We start from the raw sequence: 21,394 nt of genomic DNA, 5'->3' as shown, positions 1-21,394 counted from the left end.
ATACAGCTCCACTGCTTTGCTAATTCAGCTGTGAGTTTTTGTTTTCCTTTCCCTTCAATTTTCTTTCCCTTTACTTTACAAGGGGGAAGGGAGGAGGCTTCTTGGCCTTACCCTTCCAACCTACCACAGTAATGCAGCATAAAGATTAAGACAAAATAAAGTACTAAATGGCAGTAGTAGACTTTTTGACTCTTAACCCTAACCACTTGTCACAAATCTAAACTACACAAATCAGCTGGTTCTTCTCTGAAGCTCAGGTCTGACAATATCCAGTCGGTCTACAAGGCAGACCACAGCAAGTTAACCCAGTCACAGTTCAGGAAATACATCATGCTAATAAAGATGTTGCATGATTTTCCAACAAACTAGTTGAAGATAAAACATAGAACAGTCTTCAAAAGGGCACATGAAGTAAAAAGTAAACCTCCCTAATGAACAGACTTTTTTTCCTAAGAAAAACCATCTTGAAAACAACATTTAAACAGGCAGTGTGAACATGTTCTACTTAAATGGCATATGCCAGTGCAGAGCACTACAGGAAAATGTCCTCTTTCTAAAATGAATATATAATTTTAAATTAGTAGAAGCTGAAATACCAATTAAATAGCAAACTGAAACGAGGACAAAAAGATGCCTTAGAAAAACTCTTTAGTGAGTTACCAGAAGTTATTCAATATACTGTCAATGCTTTTGTACAGCTCTGTGATGACAGAGTTCTGTCATTAGAAATTAAACTTTCAAATTGCAGTTAGGTGATTCTTATGCATACGGAACTAACTCCACTAGATACCTCTTAAATCGGCTTTTCTGAACAAGCATTACTAATGTGAAATCTACTGCAGATGATCCAGAGGGTGGAGTAGGAAAAAAGTTCCTACATTCTCCTTTCCTTAAGTTATTGCTGCTGCTGCATATCCTTTCTACATTTTTCATGTTGTGGGGTAATTCCAGCTAATTTGATAACTTGGTTAACTTGGACAATTCTATTTTCTGGAGGAACAGCATACAACTATGGTGAAACAAGGCACACATTCTCTTTTCCAAGAGCCACTCCTCTTATGTTTGGAAGCCAAAATACCTTCAAAGTAGTGGTGAAAAATGAAATACTGCTTTCCCTTCTGGACTTCAAATAATTTTAAGAGTGTACGTTCCTCTACTTACTTGCAGAGGGACCTCAACAGACTGGACAGATGGGCAGAATCCAATGGGATGGTATTTAACAAGTCCAAGTGCCGGGTGCTGCGCTTTGGCCACAGCAATCCCATGCAGAGCTACAGGCTGGGGTCAGAGTGGCTGGAGAGCTGCCAAACAGAGAGGGACCTGGGGGTACTGATTGACAGCCACCTAAACATGAGCCAGCAGTGTGCCCAGGTGGCCAAGAAGGCCAATAGCATCCTGGACTGCATTAGGAATAGTGTGGCCAGCAGGAGCAGGGAACTCATTGTGCCCCTGTACTCTGCATTGGTTAGGCTGCACCTTGAGTACTGTGTCCAGTTCTGGGCCCCTCAGTTTAAGAAGGACATCGAAACACTTGAACGTGTCCAGAGAAGGGCAACAAGGCTGGGGAGAGGCCTTGAGCACAAGACCTATGGAGAGAGGCTGAGGGAGCTGGGATTGTTTAGCCTGGAGAAGAAGAGGCTCAGGGGTGACCTCATTGCTCTCTACAACTACCTGAAAGGTGGTTGTAGCCAGGAAGGGGTTGGTCTCTTCTCCCAGGCAACCAGCACCAGAACAAGGGGACACAGTCTCAAGCTGTGCCAGGGGAGGTTTAGACTCGAGGTGAGGAGAAAGTTCTTCACCGAGCGAGTCATTCGTCATTGGAATGGGCTGCCCAGGGAGGTGGTGGAGTCACCATCCCTGGAGGTGTTCAAGAGGAGATTGGACGTGGCACTTGGTGCCATGGTCTAGTCATGAGGTCTGTGGTGATAGGTTGGACTCGATGATCCTCGAGGTCTCTTCCAACCTTAGTTATACTGTGATACTGTGATACTTGTTGCCTGAAACATCTTTTGTGATGACAACTGGTTCTTCCATCATGTGGGCACATAAATGTCTTACAATTTGTCTGCTACTTCATAAATTGAAATTTCCTTTTCAAAATGTAGCAGTTGTTGTTGTGGTGGTGTGCAAATAGTATTAAAATTTCTCTGAAATCCAACTTAGCCTGTACAAGTCATTGAAAATCCCATTAAAAACTATAGTAGTGTTTTGGGAGTTTTAAATATTTGAATTTTCTTTTTGTGTAAGTCTTGGATGATTTGCTAATAATCACAAGTTTTAAAACTCCTTAGTGATAGGATGAAAATAATCCAGGTGCTTTAAAGAATTCAGATCATGCCAGATATTTTGACAGAAAGCCAGCTGCTCTACAGCTACACAGTAAACATCATCCCCATTTAGAGAGCACTATTTTCCTACTGAAGAAATCCTTTATTCTCATGTTTAACTGCTACTTAGAAATGATACCAAATTGTTTCACTGACGTCAGAAAACAAGAACTACAAGTCAGCTTATTCTGTTTTTTACCCCTTAGCTAAAAATATAGCTTTCAAAAACATTCACCACGAACATGGAAATTTTCCAAGGTTAATGGAAGTCAACAAACTTGTCAGTGGAAACTGGCCTAGAACCAAAATGCATCTTCTTGCATAAAAATGAAATCTTTTTCATACTATGCATTGGACTTGTTCATGTGTTGTAATGATAACAGGTGGTCTTGAGCAGCATTTCTGGCTCATCTATTGGGGATATAATAGATAGCCCGCAGTTCTCCAAAGATATCTGATATTAGGTGTCATGAGAACCAACTTGCATGACTCATTGGGAAAGAAAGGAAACAGGGGAAATGGCATAATTTTTGCCTGGGTTTGGGGAAAGAGGAAATGCTTGTTTTTTTTCTGTGAACTCAAACCAATTAAACTTATAAAGTGCTTTTGAAAGTTATCCCGTAGGAAGAGTCTCTGAGCCCAACTATAAAATGCAAAGGAAGACTAACTTCCCAGTGTATCAATTTCACTCTGAATACAAAAAAAACCCTAAAATAAATAATAATAAAAAAAAGCAGTGATCCTAAATATGGTATTATTCTGTCAATTTCCACTCAAACTGCATCATAAAGCAAAGTACTTCCTATTCAAATGCGTATCTCTGTACTAGGAAATGCTCAACAGAAATACAAAATGGAAAGTTATTATACAAACCAAAAGGCTAACAGTGCAGCCAATCTTTTTGCCATCCACTTCACCCATTTTCATGCAGTCCCTAAAACAAAAAGTAATGAAAGTTAAAAGGAATTATGTTTATCCTGACAGAGTGAAATACACTTCAGAAAACAGACATTATTTGGCTTGGCAAGCTGACTGAAACGATGCAGCCCAAACGGATTTGGGTGACCCCAGCATTTAAGGAATTTCATGCCTCCCCTCCTAGGATATGGAGTAACTCAACCATCAAGAAAGTATTATCATTATTATTTATTATTTATTATTTATTATTATTATTATTATTATTATTATTATTATTATTATTATTATTATTATTATTATTATTATTATTATTATTATTTTAAAAAGCTAGTCGCTGATTTGCCAGGTGACTGCTGAAGATCATTTGGGTTTTTTGGAACTTTTGCTCAAATTATGCTAGAAGAAGCCACCATGGCTGCCAGAAGAGCCAGTCCTGCTCCCCTCCTGCTCTCTGGAGCTCATTCCCATTTCTGCACTGCTGCTTGCACAAATCTCAGAAGACAGAGGTTAGGCAGCACCTTTGGCTGGGTTAGTTTTAGCTCACATCTGTGAGATCACCACAGTGCAGAATGAACACTTTAGTTTACACAAGGAAGAGTGTGATATGAATGCAGAAATGAGCAGGGATGTTTGCTTTCTTCAGGGACAGTGTACATATAAAGTGGTCATGGAATTACAGCATTAGCTCCTGCTCTGGAAAAAAGAGATTGGCACTGATCTCCTCTGTGAAATGCTCCAAGATCCACCAAGTTTTCCTTAGAGGCACTGTTATAACCAGTATAATTTATTGTTTGAGGAAGCAACAGATATGAGCCCCAGTCAAAAGTTAAAATGGACCTTGAGGAGTTTGATTGTCACGGAGGGAAAAGTAATCAGTATGATTATTCTGGAGTAAAACAAAATAACAGGCAGACATCACCATGCAGTCACTAGAAGAAAAGTAGCATAACTTCAAAACATTCTTGTATACGTGAGATAAATGATCCTCCCAAATACACAATTGTTCTGAAAGATTGAGAGCCCTATGTGATAGCTCAATCCTCTATTGTCTCAAAACAAGGAAGGTGGCAGGGCAGGGCTGATAGCCTTTCAATGAGTTTAGTCTCAAACAAGGTGTGACAATACCTGGTCTTGAATAGACAGGGTGGTGGCCTTCTTTAATAGCTGTGGAAGAGAGCTTCTGGCTAGACAGATATCTTGACACTGAAAACAGCTAATTTATGTGGAGGAAAGAATTCCCTCTTTAAAACCACCGCAACAGCACCACTGAAAGCCCAGTGGCAGCCCTTTGTGCATACCTCTCTTTGTGACTTGGAGAGATGCCCCCCTGTCAAAAGGGTGTAACAGGACTACAACTTTTAGGCTCCACATGTTGCACCTACCACAGAAGACCTTGCCAGAACGTACACCCATCATCAAGAACTTGGACTAGTCATGTGATAATCCTTGCTGGATCCAAGGGGTGGTGAGAGCTTTTTCTCTTACTTCATAACTCTCCCTTTTCCTTACCCTTTTCTTCACATTTTCCCTTTGCTTCAGTCCATTACTGAGAGTTTTCACTGTCTCAAATAAACCAAACTCATCAGCTGTTTGGCATTGGTTTGCTTTAATTTAATTACTCTAAGGGAATTTTTTTGAATCTTAGCATGACCTTTCCTGCTGCCCAGGGCTGGCTTGGGAATCTGGGTCGTTACATTCTGGAGGTAAATCCTGAAAAGGAATAGCACTGCCAGGCTTCTAGACACTAATTTGGTCTCTGTTGATGAAATATCATTCCTTTCAAACTATCAGTAATGACAGCAAAATGGAATATTAGGTCTCACCATGTGTCCCTATGGAATTAGGTTAAAAACCTAGCACTTCAGCTCTGGAAAGTGCTACAACTGGTGGCACTAAGGACTAAGCTGAAATATGAAGTTTCCACATGGGCTTCACAACTGACTGAGAGAATCATTCCCACTCCTGAAAGGAGTTTCTCTTTTCTCTCTCCTTTGTTAGATGGGAGCTCCTTACCTAGAGATCATGTCTTTGTATACATACTTACTATGCCAGCTGACACTACAACTAAGCATGACTGACATAGTAATAAGGATTTTACATATTCTGTAAAACAACTGTCAGGTGATTAGTATTGAGCTCTGTGTTTTCAGACAGACTTGAGTCACTAACCTCCTGCCAGAAGTTCCTTTATTCCTTGGCAGGAAACTCATGCATCGTGCATGCCACTGGATTTTCACAACATGAGAAGGATACTTGTTTGGTTTTCAGCTTGCTTGTTTCATTTACCTGTTGACTAAGCAGCTGCTGTCAGAGATTTTGAGCATGTACAGTTGATGTGCCCGTGTGCGGTCAACCTTTGTGCAGGATGACCATGCTTGCCTCCTAATATTTTGAAAATGACAACCCTACTGATAAATTGTGATAATGACTCACCTGTAGTCCAGTAACCTCTCCATGAGGCGAGTCACAGTGGCAATTAATGAAACGCCACTTTCCCTCCATGTTTCCCGCTCAATTTTCTTCAGTAGACTGAAAGAAAAAGAAGCCAGAACAATGTCAACGTTTATTTTTAACTGTCACTATGACAACCACTCTGCTTTCACCAGTACCTTAATACCTTAGCAACATCTTCGATAGATTTCCTTTTACAACCACCCTCCCAAGAAACACAATTTGCAAACAATGTCTTACCTAGGGTAAGGACCAAAAAGTGGAATTCTAGTCCAGGAAGCATTGACAAAACAAATGATTTTTATATTAGCTGCATCACGTTAAAATACATCAAATATCTAATTTTCAGAATATATTAATATCCCAAAGACTTAACAGAACTCTTACATAAATTTTATATATTCATTTCCTGCTGATGCATCAGAAAATGGTGAGTTAAAAAAAATCTACCCAGTAAAGAGCATTTATTGACTCGATGTATCTTTTCAATGGGACCTCAACTTTCTTAAAGATTCTTTCTCCTCTCTAATATTCCCATACACATAGAATTTAATACTGGGAAAGGGATTTTAATGAGTCTCCTTCACTTAACAGTTCCTTCTGAGAGTATGCTATCATGCACATGTAAAATTCTAGTATCTTAAATTATCATAAAATCATTCCTTAAAAACTGTTGTGTTGAGTTCTTACACTAATGTAAAAGCAGAGTACACACTGAAGTGAAAAGATTTCAAAATGGTGTAAGTGGAGCTATCAGCATAATTATATAATTATTCCATTACTGGCCTCTGATTTTCACTGCTTAGTTTTATCAAATATTAATCATTTGGGCATGAATTTCCTGTATTTCCTCTCAGAGGATGAACAAGCAAACATTTATTTACAGAGCTGCTTTATGCTTTGGCTCAGGACCTCAGATGTATGACATATGCATGAAAATGTTGCAGCAGTCTCCCTGAAAATACCCTGGTACAGTTAACCTAGAAGACTGAAAATTGCCACACCCATATACTTAGAGCTTTTTATGGAGTTGTTAATAGCATTTCCAAGCCTTCTGTCTGCAGCGGGCAAGCTGTCAGCTCTACTGACCTTCATCTATACCGAGCATGCTTAGTCCCATAGAACTCCTACATTCAAATTTCACCAAACACGCAACAGTGCCCAATAACTCCTACATGCCAACTGCCCTAGCTGTACTCCAGCTCTGCTCAGCTCCTTGCATACATGCAATTCTCCAGACTAATTCAACCTAAATGAAGCTGTGCTCTGCTGGAAGCAAGGAGGAAACATTGATTTTCGTTCTGCACACTTAGATCAATCTTAGACTCCCATGGTCTTAGAAGGCAATCAGATCTCTTTCCTTCACATTCAGAGATGGGTTTCCTGTCATTTCTAGCAGAGATAGACAACAAAGCCAGAAAAGGCTGAAACACAAATCTGACATCTCTGCTTTCCGTATAGAATATACAGGCTAACTCTAATTTGCTTTTAAATCCCTTATGTTTGTTTCAATACAAGTTTTATTTTGTCCAGGAAGAAATAACAGCAGAGTCTGTTACATTATTAAGCACTGATGATCACACAGAATTCTTCCTTTCTATTGCCTTTCAACCCTGTTAAACAGGAACGTTTCAACCTAAATTCATCAACGTAATTACCTATAGTTACTGTAGGAAAAGGGTTGAAGTCTGACTTCTCTTATAAAACAGATGGTTTTCATCTGCATTCAACATATGCATGTTCTCTATAAATTCATTGCCATATTATTATAAATCTACCATTTTTACAAAGGGGTTGTGTAGATACACTCAAGTACTTATTCAAACTGACACTAGTGTCGACAGTTGAACTATCTTATGACTTCCATTCTGATGCATGCCTCCCCCTTTCCACATACATCTTCATTCAGTGCACAGAACACACACTCAGAATGAAAGAGTTGCTCAAATATATCCCTCAGCTTCCTCATGGGTATATCAAGATACACTTAAATTCCTATTTCTTATAGCCAAGATGTTCTACAAAGCACTGCTGGAGATAACTCAAAAAAAACAATGAAAACCCTTTTGCCTACTGGATTACATACCACTATAGCCTAACATCTAGGCTCATTACAAACAATTGTGGCATTTGTTTTGTTTTTTAACTTGGGTTCACAAGAATAAGATAATTTAGTGGGGACACAAAGGACCATAGGCCTCCAGGGATGAAAGCAAGTCTTACAACCATATTCAGGCTAGCTCAATAATGTAGCAAGTTGATTTTTTATGCCCAAATTGCACTTGTTCAGAACACTAACTCACAGGCATCTAACATCTAGATGTCTATTTTGGAGTACAAAATCCTCCAGGGACCTGACGATAACCAGAGGTTCCCTCAGATGGGTCTAAGACAGTATGGGACAGGTAGCAGTCACCACTTTATGTAATAGCTTCATGGCTAGAGGAATGGCCCAGAAACTGGCAGAACTCGGTATTGAATGCCTTCTCTTCTCGAAAGTAACCTCCAATTTTTTCAAAGCCTCTTTGTCAGGAGCTCACCAGCCCACATTTTGTGCTTCAACAATGTAGTTATCTAACCTCCAAACCTGGAATGGCATGTTTGGCCAAACTGGAAGAGAGCTACAGAAGTAATAAACTGTCAGCATCCATCAAACTCAGAACAAAAGAGCTACTTGAACATATCCCTTGTTTTCCAAGGATTCTGTTCTAACCACCAACTGTTTAATAAACTGTCCTGATTTGAGACCAGGCAGATCCTGAGAGGGGCAAAAGAACGACACTCACATAAATGGATTGCAGAAGTGATGGAAAGTTTAAATTGAAAAGCATAAGTGTTTTACAGAAGCTCATGACAAAGATACCCCAAAGCATAGAGTCCCTTCCAGGACACCCAAAGGTCCCCAACACTTCCCATCTCCCCACCTGAGGGTAAACCCAAAACCCCCAGGGCTCGCTCTTCCCCCTGCTACTGCTAGGGTAGTCTCAGGCTGGCCAGGTCAGAGACTGTTCCCCCTTCTCCTCCTGGCATTAGGCCTAGCCAGGCCTGAAAGGCCTTGAGATAACTCCCCCAGCATTACCTGATAGGGAGCATCTCCCACGGGGCAGAGAGGGAAGAAAGAGAATGACTTTGAAGATGGATTTATAGGGTGCAGGATAGTATGGGTATGAAATATGCTGTTTCCTGTGTCCACCTACTGGGCTGGACACTTGGGACACCGGAGGTGCAACTGATGTGGCAGAAACAGGAGGGAGCCAGCCTAAACTGCCACATAAACTGAAATAATTCTTTTCCCTGTGGTAATTAAGACAGGAATTAAATTGCTGTGTTACAGTGTAAGTGTAGATCAGGACACCTTTCATTCCACTGAGCAGCAATTACCACACTTAGTAACTCATGATAGCAAAATGTTCACTAGTCCATTGTTTACAGCTCTTCCAATGACAGCAGGAGCTCATCACTGAGTGGTCATATTCAAGTCACTGATTCAAAACAAACAGCCTTCATCTTTCCCCCATTTTCACTGTTTTTTCATTTGATAATGACAACTCCATTATAAGGAGTAAATTCTAAGCACAGAATATTTTAGATGTATCCAGAGATGCTTATAACTTTGTCCTTGAAAACAGATGATGTTCAAAGGAAAGATGCAGCCATTGTCTTGGGGGGGGGGGGGGGGGGGGGAAGGACAAATAATGTGGTAGCTGATAGATTTAAATTATTTTCCTTTTCAGCCAAACAAAAAACATAACAAAACCTGAAAGTGTGACGCCCACTGCAGATGCTAGATTGCATCCAAAGCAGCTGCAAGCACCCCATTGGATCCTAACTCAACCTATCAAAACTAACCCTGTTGAATCCTCAGAAAGATCAAGTAATATTGTAGCATTTGCTTTCATTAAAGACTACAAAACCACTGCTTGCTTCAAAACTGCCTTACTGTTCCACAGTCCTTGGGTACATAACACCTTTGTCACTTCAGTCTGAACAAGTCTGCTCTCTTGCACTGTCTAAAAACACCCTAATATTGTTAAGGTTTAATAACCCTTGAAGAAATATATTTTTTTTAAAAGACAACAACAAAAAAGCCCCAAAACATGCAGACATCTCAGACTAACTGACCCCTTGCATTCACATCCATCTAATTTTAATCACATTCCATCACATGCCCTGTAACACTATGTCAGCCTCCATTTCATTAAGAGGTGTTAATGTATGGAGTGAAATCAAACTTGGATAGAGAAAGCTGATGATAAATAAGTGAACTTGAGCAGTTACTCTGAAATTTTCTAAAGCCTTTAGTTTTACCTTCTGTTATACCAGAACAGAAACAACAAGTACACTGATGCTGTGAGACATTTTGCAATTTAAATGACTATGTCTTCAGCATTCAGATCTCTAAAAGATTCTCATTATTTTTCACTGTATCTTGTTGAACATCCCTTACAGTTTAAATCTAACTAAAAAAAAACACTTTAAAAAAGTGCAGAACATTTCATACAAATATGCTTTCTTACAGAATTTGAAGTTACTTTGGTGACAGACATTCTGATGGGTTTTGTACACGAGAAGGCATTTAGACTTCATTTTATAATTAGGGTTTTTTCTTTAAGTCATAAGACTTAATTTTGAACTGTAAATACTGTATTACTAGAATACTGAAATCATCTAACCTTATATTCTCTTTACCCAGATTATGAAGAATTCCATGACTACTTACAAGAAAGTTCTGCTTTAGCATACTGTTGTTTTCCATTATTTATTAATTTCCAGAATATTCTGCCTAATCTCCCTATCCACTTTTGCAGCTGTAAATGATAAATATTTAGGAACTCATTTTCTTAAACCAGTACAAGTGCAGATTATTATATATTTACTATTCACAGACACTGAGATCTGAATGCTGTTATTTAAGCAAAGACAACAGAAGTACATCTGTTAAAGAAATAGCAATGGTTAAGAAGCCATATAAACATAAAAGGATCATGTGTTTAATAGTACTGAGCATAAAGAGCTTGGAATCCTGAAGAGAAATAATATATATATACTAAATACACCAGAAATAAGTGAAATCTTTCACTTAAATGAATTTGAGTTCTGAAAAACAACAGAGACAGGAGTTGAGTTATTTTATACCTGGACTCTGTGGCAATCATTTATTTTGGTCAGCAGGATAACTTATGGAGAAGCCTTAGGAACTTCAGCATTATTATTAAGACTAGTAAGAATAATCCTACCAGAATAAAAATGTTTACATCAAATCAGAAATCAACAAGTAACATCACACAGACGAGTACAAGTTTCTAGCAATAGAAAATTGCTTATTAAATAGCTTTTTGTTAAATCCCCGTGACTTGTTTTCAAAATGTTCCATCTGAGCTTTGCCCATGCAACTGTGAAGCATTTCTTGCTTTTCTGATTTTAAAATTAGTAGGTAGAGAAAAAGAACGTTCTGGGATATAACAGATTTATCCTTGCCCGACTCTAGCTGTATGCAAGAAGTACAGCCAAAATTTACAGGTGCCATGCAACACCATAAAATGTTTTCTTCCTCAGATTTTCAGAAAAAAAAATCCAAAATCATCCCAACAACAACAAAAAAAGAAAGAAAGAAAGAGAGATATCCACAACTGTTTTAAGCATTACTTCTCTACATTGACATTAGCACCCGATACAACCAACCAAAGTCAAGGAATTAGCAGAAGATAAACATAATACTCACATACTGTTGAAGAGCTCTCGGTATGTTTCATCACCTTTACCTTCCGACATGAGGCTGTCCAATTTGTCAATCAGTTTTGCTTCTACCTGCAGCATATAAGTGTGGTGTAAAAAGCTTTTTCTCTTTACCTTTAGTGAGATACAAGAAAACTGAGGGAGGATCTGTTTCTATGTGAAGGACTTTGCTAAATGCACATCTTAGAATTACTGGTTAATCATGTAAATCTGATAAGTCACCTCATCTCTTTGAAGCTTTGAAGCTGTTTTTCCCAAGGTTTGTGGGTTTCCTTTTTTTGGTGGGCTTTTTCTATTTTTTTTTTTCTTTTTGAGGGAGGGAGCTAATTTAAATTGAGCAACGTGACTTTAAAACTACAGGCTGAGTAGCATTTGCTGCTGCTAAGGCAGCTATCTATTTATGGAGTCAGACAAAAAGCACACAGCCCAAATAAATTGCCTGAATTCTCACTGCAGGGCTGTAAGCATAAGCCATTTTCTTAGACTTCAATAAAAAATATCATAGTTTTTGACCTGCATCTCACTCTTTATAATTTATTTTTTATAAATGTCTGTACTATTGTATAAGAACACTTGGGGGCTCAGGCTTACTTTCCCAACCTTCCTCACCTGCCAGTGTATTTGGCTAGAAATCCAGTGTGCTGTATTTATGTATTAGTTATCAATGAAATTTACAGCACATATCTGGTGGCTAATGACTCCTTCAATGTGTATTTTAAAGTGTATTGATTATTAAAAAAAGAAAGGAGTAAGATTACGCAGTGTGTGTTAATATTTCAAACCTCATTTTCAGGAGAAATACATTGGGGCAATCACAAATCCAGGGGAGAAATTGTTGTCAAGATATTTTATTAGAGAATAAATATATTACAATTTACATTTAAATCCAAGCTGAAAGCACCGAGAAGCCAAATAAGTGGATTTTTTCCTGCTTACATAACATGTACTCCTCCGTTCTTAATTGTTTGTTTGTTTTGTGTTTCAGATACAGCTCCCACCCTAAGCATTATGATTGCCTGGGAGCAATTCAAATACTTTTGCTTTCCTTCATTTGAAGCAGCATGAAGGAGGGCACCGAGAATTGGTTTAAGGCAGTCTGAAAGAACTGAGTGGGAGCTGCAGGAGCAGATGGTACACTTGGTTGTTCCTTCCTAGCCCATTAAGGTGTTTGAGAAACAAGAATACTTGGATCCTTATAGATGAACATTCCTCAGAAGGACCATATGATATTTTTTCATATTAGAAGGAAGGGAAGCTAGCTGAACTTATCTAGCCAGTACTGCTCTAAAGCAGAAATGAGAAACCACCACAACAATGCCAGTCATGTTGAAGACAATTTAAGTTTTCTTCTTCACTTTGGCAGGCCATAGATTTTTTTATATCTTGTCTTACATTACTAACAAGATAGCATTAATTGCAGAATTTTACTACCCCTGTAGAGAATAAGAAGGAAAAACCCTGGTAATCATGCTCCAACAGGTTTAATGTAGCTACCTTCTCCACCCTGAATGGTTGGGACCAGCAGTCACTGAAGTGCATGAATTTCAGTCCTCTTTCACAAACAGCTTCATACACAGTACCTGTTTAAAGTTGCCACTTCGCCTTTGCTCCCAGTCCATCATGTCATGGAAAATGGGAATCATGACATTTCTCAGGTCAGGCTGAGGGATCAGGGTCACTTCCAAGAAGGGGCCAATCAATGCTGGAATAAAGTGAAGCTTGTGTTCCCCTGAAATGAAAATGAACATGAACTTGAATGCAAATTGGGTGTCCTGCAAGCTACCAAGCAATCTAAATACTATCTGAAGAATTAAAAAATAGCACACTGAATCTCTATAGACTTTTTTTAAATGTTATGTGCATCACAGCATGCACTATTTCTTAAACCAAAAGTGAAAAGCTGCAGAAAATACAACATGAGGCCAACACCATTATCAGAATGTACTATGCAGTACTGAATTCAGAAGTGACAGTGGGCTATTTCTAACCCAAGTTAGTCTTCCAGAAGGAGAACAAAGCAGCAAAGCACTCCATGGGAATTTGCACTTATTTTTCACAGTAATGGTTTGGTTCCTAAGATCTACTCTTGTGTTTACAAAACGGTTATTTGATATTCTGTGCTCATCAAAAAGAGGTAAGTACTTTGATTTTTACCTAGCTTTAGTTTTGTGACTACAGAAATGGAAGTATGTATTTTGACTGCAGGAAATGGAAGATGTAACTCAGCTGTTCTCAAAACAACTTCAAAATCTGTGCTAAAATATCTATTAATTCACCATATTATTTAGCAGAAAATGAAGTTCTTGTCAAGGAAGCTAAAAATGACATAAAGATTAACCATTCAGTTTCAGTTTTACACAAGTAAGACTTCTGATATCTTCAGAATAGGGGGATTATGAATCACGCTGTCCAGCCTACATCTGCATATTCCAGTGGGCAGTCACCCCAGCTTGCTATTCTGTTTGGTGTCAGCTTTCATGCAAAGGAAAACCAGAATTCCCTTTGCCAGAAACAATTACATGAAATATCCTGACTAAAGTATTTAACTGGACAGATTACTAGATGAACTTCATATTGTAACCCACAAAACTCTCTCCTATTGAAAGGGATCATAATTCCCTCTTTGCATGTATACTGGGTTTCTGCTCAGTAGAAGATGGAAAGATGATGCACATTAAGGTCTTATCATAGCTTGCAGAAAGGAGATGGAACCCAAGAGTGGATCCTTGAGACATCAGTTTAGAAATATCCATCACGTACTGAAATAATTTGGAGGGAAGACTTTTAAAGGGAAGACTTAGAGTGAGTAAACAATACTTAATAAGGTAATTAACACAACAAAAAAAAATAACAAGATAGTAATAACCAGACATTTCTTTGAACATTTCTTTTTCCAGGAAAGGCTGAACAGAAAAAAAACTTTGCTGGTGAAAAGATTTATAGAATTGAAATTACAGTATCTCACTAAGCCCTGATAGTCTTCGTATCTTTAATGAGCCCTTTAATGAAGTAAACTATTATTTTCTCCCCAAAGAACACTTAACTGCATTTCTCTGAGGCTTGTACTTTCAAACAGTTTGCAGTTATAGATTATAAATATAAAAATGTTTCTAAGTTTACATTCAAGCATATATATATTTTTTTTGGCATTGTCCAATGTGTCATTTATACATCAGTCAGTGATTTGTTTATGCCTTCATATTTTAGTGCAACCTAGGGGAAGATTTGATGCAGATCTGGCATCTCAGGAGAGCTTCAGAATTAAGATATATGCTTGTTCTTTAAACTGTTTGGCAACAGAACTAAAATTGTGAACATAAGTATATTTCCAGCCATAATAATTCTGTCCCCAAAGTACTTTCTTGTCTAATCGTGTCTGATGGTATTCTTTCAGCTCTCTGAAGAAATAGCGATCAGATCAGGCCAGATAGAGTGTTGAGGCTCAGAAAGCTGAATTTAGCTGTAAAAAAGGGAACTATAGATGATTAAGATTTTCCTAAACTTGACTGGAGACTTTATATGAACTTAATTATCACCAAATCCTCTGTGACTGGCAAGTGGACTTAATAGGCAAAGAAGTAATAATGGCTTTTCACTTTAGGAGCTACTGGTATGTACTACTTACCTAAATTTTGCCACATGCTGAAGATTTCACATCCCATTGTTACCCTCATGTCACCATATCTGCAATGTATTAAAAAATAAAGCAGAACAGTGAAAGATAATTTAAGAAAATCAAGTTCATATGACACTGTTCAATGAAACATATCCTTGGCAGTCCATGAAAATCTACTTAAAAAGGGATGATTTCTTCCAAGTTGTTGTGGTTTATTTGCAACATTGTTAAACATATCAGTTCTTTCCAAGCACTATACATTAGTAATGCAACTGTGAAGCAAAAGGTATTTTTTGTCCCAGCAATATTCTGTAGTTCCCTCTCCGAGAGCAAATAATTTTGCTCTAGCTTGAAGAAGCAAGATTAATTCATAGAGAACAGTGCAGTGCCTGACAGAAATGCCTGAACCAGTGCGAATCAACTTACACACAAACTAGAAATTAGTGTTGGCACTCCTACAACATGCCTGTTTTGCTCCCAATGTCTGAACCAATTTAGGCACTTCAATGAAGGCTGCTATCAGCCCTGAATATAAAGAGGTAGAACAAACTCTCATTGCAGTCAGTGGAAATGCTGTTAACCATTATCTTCTTGGTAGGCCTTTTGCAATCTCCCATGGTTTGAGTTTTGATCTATGTTCTAAGTGTTTGATCTCTCACAGTTTTCTAGAAGTTGACAGCAGTACTTACTTCTCTAAAACCTTTTTCTTCTTGGATGGTGTGAACATCTCCAGCTGCAGACATAACTGGTTTATAAAAATGACAGCAAGAAAAAAGTACGAATCCCAGATCTATAATAAACATACAGCATTTGGTTATTTCATGTTCTCAGTACCACCATTTTATGAATGCTCAAGATGCAAATTTTCAAATCATACCACTTAAGTCTCAATTAATAAATTACTCAAACTGGTTTTGACTAAATGTCTTTGCATCCAAGTGTACTTTTCACCAACCCCAAAATGTTCTGCAAGAATACATCCATTTTACATATTCAACATCTCTTAAGGTTTCAGAGGGGGAGATAATTTTTTTATCATCTCTCCAAGTCTGGAAACCTTACCTCCTAAATTTGGCAGCATTTTTTCAGTGTCTTTAAAAACAAGACTACAAGTTCTGTCTTTAAGCCCAAACCCCAAAATTTCTGACACATCAAAAGTTATCACATAACAAAACTCTCATTCTCTAGTCTAGTCATTTGCAAATCTCACTTGCTTCAAGCATCACTGGACAAAACCGAAGCCAGGTTTTGTTTGCAAATATACTGAGGTTTTATGCAGGTACTTTATAAATCTGATATTGAATCTTCTACTTAAAAGGTTTAAAAATAAATGTAAAGGTAAACCTAAGATACATTCAAATATTAATTATTATAATTCAATTGTAGATGCTTCATGGCAGGTTGAAGGAAAAAGCGTATGGGGAGCCCTATGCCAGACACTGTCATTTGGCAGGATAGTATTAACACTGCTGAATGAGTTTAAGGAATATAGATGCCTTGTCTACAGGCAGTTCTTTCATCAGTTCTAGCCTCTGAGATGGTGGAATTTCATAAAGGATAGGCTTCTTCATGTCCAGTTATGTCAAGTGGATAAACCGGCATTCCCACCTATCTTTCCAACAGGAGTCTGGATCATCAGAGAAGCATCCACAACTCTGCTGAAAGTCAATATACATGAGCTCATTGTGTTCCTCAGGAAGCAAATTCTGCACGCTTTATGATGAAGCAATTGGACTAATGCCTTTTGATTAGACAGAATATTCATTCAGGTGTCCATGGGAGTGGGTCTTTTCAGACACATTCCTAAGTCTTCTTATCTGAATCCTAAAAGCACCATTCTGTAATTTATAGTTTATCATAGGTGCCACATCTCACTAAATGAGGTAGTGACATCTTTAACTACATTTGCCACGCAGTGTCAGAATTTTCTGATTTTAATGATATTCTGATATTAATGGCTCAAGAAAAATCACAGAACTGCAAAACTGTATTTTTTATAAACTTGCAACGATTCAAACATCGAATAATTCTTTTCTGTGATAACTCAAAAACAACAGACAAAGCTTGAAGTTACTTTCTCTAATAAAAAGAAAGCCATGCAAAAATCCCCAATAAGCGACCTAACAAGGAAGCTGAAATAACCAATTGAAAAATATGAAATTAAACAACAGCATTCCTGATTGTTAAGACAGATCAGTATGTAGGAAAACACTTAATCTCTGAGCATTTGCAACTGCTGATTTAGCTTAAGTTCTAGCTGTTTAGATGTTGGAGCTAAGGTTAATTACAAAAAACCAAGCCACACAATGATGTAGCAGCAATTGCATCTGTTTCATGTTCGACACACTTACTCTACCTTGTAATCAAAGTTTTCATTTAAGAAGTTTTTACGAAGGGCATCCGAAAGATACAAGACTGTAGTGATGATCACACTGGGAAGAAAAGAATAAAAAAAAGACAGTGGCTTTCATTATGTGGAAATTCGTGTTTAATACTCAGACAATTTTCCAATGAAGAAATGGATGCAACGTGTATGGTGACATTAAAAACTACGTTTTAAATATATACAAATATCTGACTACTAACAGATTGACAGACTACTAACAGACTACTAACTATTGGCAGCAAACATGCACATTAAGAAAAAAATAATAAAAATATATGTGGTATATGAATAAGTACTGAAAACAAAGGTCCTGTATAGAAGAATATAACTGACCAAAAAGACAGAGCATATATTTGTTCTGCAAATAATGCTGATATCACATTTAATGTACATTTACTTTGACCTATTAACATGAATATATACAGTCAGGCCATTTGCTTTTCTCACTAATGAAAATGTGTGTAGATTATAAATATATAATATCCAGAGTTATCAGTATACAACACTGGCAGTTCTGTGATGCAGATACATGATTTAATAATCTAATGACAACAGATCAATGCAAAATTGCATGAACTCTCGGAGAAACACTGGCTTCTAAAGATCTCAATTCTGTATGTTGCAAACTGTCATGCACTGCCTTACATTGACACCTGCCTGAATTATACTAATCTAATATACATATAAAAATATATGGCCCGAATCCTTTCACAGTAATTGTCACAGAGGTCAGTGACAGCCTTGTTCATTGCAGGAACCAAGTTTGGTTAATTCAAGAGGCGACTGGACATGGCACTTGGTGCCATGGTCTAGTCATGAGGTCTGTGGTGACAGGTTGGACTCGATGATCCTCGAGGTCTCTTCCAACCTTAGTTATACTGTGATACTGTAATTACATAAATGGAATATTCTTGAGGAGTATTTAAACATAACTCATTTCAGCAATTCTGCAGCACTTGTGTCTTGTCAATTTATTTAGTCCAACAAAAAAATTATATAAACCATTACATTTGTTTTGAAAGTAGCCAACAGTGGATACTTATGGGGGAGAAAGAAAGATAAGCAAGGAATGATCTTTTTCCTGTTATACTTCATGTATTTTACAACAATCAACTGCTTAAAGACTTTTTGAGAAAAAAAAGGTTGTATCTCCACATTTAATTGAATTACCATCAATCTACTATTAATGCATCTAGTACTTCTGTAAATGAACTTTTTGACCTGCATGCTGTTACAATGCTAAAATATGTTTCCCTTTCTGTATTTTGTACCTTTATTTCTTTTTAGTATCTTTGCAAAGCATTGAAGACAAAATATGTTTTATTATGTATAGTAACAAATCAAGGGTATAACATTTTTCATCTTCACAACACTGAAGGATTATGTGTTGAACAACCCACCTAGGAGATAAATTATATTTTTCTGGCACTTTTCATAAAGTTTATAAATAAAAAATCTCTATGTACCATTTACCTTATTACTAGTTCAAATATTTGCTTCCATTTGTCTACATTTAAAATCACTGTCCCTGCCAACTTTACCTTAGCATTTGATGTGTCCAAACACCTCTAACAGTCAAGTCCCTGACTGTTTTTAGAACACTGCTTTAAGTCTCAATTTTCTGTCATTCATAGTTCTGTTCCTCAAATGTAATTTTAAGACACATTATTTTCTCAACAATGATATTTTAAGTTATACAGGTAGTTTTCCATGTTTAGCACTCATCTGTATAGTTCACCCACTCTTCCACCAACGGGGAGTTACAGTACATGTACAGCACGCCCCACTGCAGCATGGAAGATGAAGTGAAAAGTTTAGAATCTGTAATACACACAAAACTACAAACTAAGGCATGGATAAGAAGAGTCCTGTCATTCTTGTTATTGTTCATGATTTAATTTACAGCCCATATGCTTCACAAAATGGAATTAGTTTGCATATTTCAAGAAGATGTTCTGATAGAAAAGGTCAGTTTATCAGCACTATTACTGTGTAAAGTTTCAATCTAAGTCTAAAGTAATAAATTGCTGAAAAATTATATGCAAGACAAAATTCCAGATCTCAAGAGCTGCAACTGTAATGCCAAGTTTACATTACTGTCATGGTTTAATCCCAGCTGGCAACTAAGCGCCATGCAACCCCCTGCTCACTCCTCCCCCCCACAGCCCCAGTGGCATGAGAAGAATCAAAAAAAATTAAACCTCCTTGGCTGAAGTACAAACTGAGGTAATAACTGAAATAAACCAACCACCACCACAATAACTGCAATAGCAATAAAAAAGAAGGTAAAAAAGAGAGAGGAATAAAAAGCCAAGAAAGACAAGTGATGCACAATGCACCACCTGCTGATTGTTCAGCCACTTCTCCAGCATTGACTGTCTCCTCTCAGCCATATCCTCCAAATTTATATACTGAACATGAAGTTCTGTGGTATAGAATAACCCATGGGCTAGTTCAGGTCAGCTGTCATGGCTATGCCACCCTTGCTTCAATTCTTATGAGTAGGTGATTGAAGTAGAAATCTTGAAATAACAGAATAATTACAATGCAGATATTTCCTGCTATAGGCAACATAGCTCAGGTTCAATCTATTTGGTAAGATAAACATAGGATATGGATTAGCTGATAACATGTGGGTCTGTAGAGAAAGAATGTCTATGATATAGGTAAAATATCTCAAAACTTCAGCCTGATCATAGAAAGATGAAACCATTGGTTTTAACCCACAACCTGTTATTCTGGATCAACAACAAACTAAAATCAGGTAGGACAGAAAACACAGCTAAGATTGGGGGGCTCATTTTCTTCTTTCCCTACAAATAATATAAATTCTACAAAAAACTGAACCCCCTCCCCCCCCAAATCCTAACCAAACAAAAATCCCCACAACAACAAAAAAAATACACAAAGCCAGCAGCAAAGGACTGATGGACATCTGCCTGATCTGATATAATATTCATACTCCAAGTTGCTTCCCAGCCAAGGATTAATAAAGAACAATAACAACCTTTATTTGAAAATCGTTTGAGTATCAGACTAGAAAACACTGAGGTTGTGACAAGCCTTGCCTTTCTTCCTCTTACCATCTACCATAAATGTGTTCAGAACCACTAACTGGTTTATAGGACAAAACCCTCTGCTTTTAGCTACTAAATCATTCTGGGTTCTTACACAGAGTTTTGACAGAGTGGCTTTTCCATCAAATTTTCATGGCAAACTTTTCTGCCACAACCTGTTTGAAATATCCAAAGCAACCGCTAGAAGTTCAACTGATTTACTGCTCAGACTGTGCTCTGGAAATCTGCCTTTTGCCTGGGCAACCAATAGCAGGAAATGGAAGCTTCCATTTTCCTTTCTGATATGAAACAAACATAGAACATTAGCTTCTGATTTCATCCTTTGCTACTACAGAGTGAATTCTTCCCGAGCACAGAAATATTTGAATGAAAAAGGTTTTTTTCTTTCATATTCCAAAATTAAATTAACCTAGAGTCACATATACATTATTCCTGTTAAATCTATCATACCTGTGTATATATATGCTTTATGACAGATTGAATGGCAAGTTTATTTCTTAGCAAAAACTCTGCATTACATAAAAGCAATAAGTTTTGTTCATTGTAGGAGTCTTAGACTCCCACACCATAGGAGCTAACAGAATTCTTCAAAGCAGCCATAATGATGAGACTGATGCTAATGCAAGGTCTTCCTTTTCTGCGTATTCCACTTGAGTTACTCTTTAAACAAATAATGTCTTTCAGTCATTACTAAATCAGGTAGCTAAAAGGATTCTGTGTCAAAGTCCCTGTGCCCAACTGTCAGTAGATGCATTTGGAACTTTAGTATAAGCAATATACTATAGCAAGTTTTTCTTCCTAGACAATTATTTTATAATAAATAATAAGATTCATATATCCATTTTGCATGCTTATAAAATTCAAACTGAGAACTGGATGGTCT

General features: G+C 37.5%; 1 protein-coding gene across 7 annotated transcripts in view; it reads right to left on the bottom strand.

Annotated features, from left to right (window-relative positions):
- The window catches only part of DOCK4 (dedicator of cytokinesis 4), a 257,655-nt gene that overhangs the window by 37,710 nt on the left and 198,551 nt on the right, over positions 1-21,394 (bottom strand). For 5 of the 7 annotated variants that reach the window (XM_068169979.1, XM_068169983.1, XM_068169990.1 and 2 more), the window contains exons 28-35: positions 17,405-17,480; positions 15,738-15,838; positions 15,058-15,116; positions 13,013-13,161; positions 11,419-11,504; positions 5,937-5,963; positions 5,679-5,774; positions 3,201-3,261 (exon numbers count right to left, since the gene is read on the bottom strand). In XM_068169979.1, coding sequence (XP_068026080.1) covers positions 3,201-3,261; positions 5,679-5,774; positions 5,937-5,963; positions 11,419-11,504; positions 13,013-13,161; positions 15,058-15,116; positions 15,738-15,838; positions 17,405-17,480 — 655 coding nt within the window. The remainder of the gene's footprint in view (positions 1-3,200; positions 3,262-5,678; positions 5,775-5,936; positions 5,964-11,418; positions 11,505-13,012; positions 13,162-15,057; positions 15,117-15,737; positions 15,839-17,404; positions 17,481-21,394) is intronic. The other 2 variants (XM_068169986.1, XM_068169992.1) reach the window with 1 other exon arrangement.

Source organism: Melanerpes formicivorus, unplaced genomic scaffold (assembly GCF_026170545.1).
Source record: "Melanerpes formicivorus ecotype bairdi unplaced genomic scaffold, bMelFor1.0.p_v2 SCAF_3, whole genome shotgun sequence".
Taxonomy (NCBI): Eukaryota; Metazoa; Chordata; class Aves; order Piciformes; family Picidae; genus Melanerpes; species Melanerpes formicivorus.
This window is presented reverse-complemented; position numbering and strand designations above follow the sequence as displayed.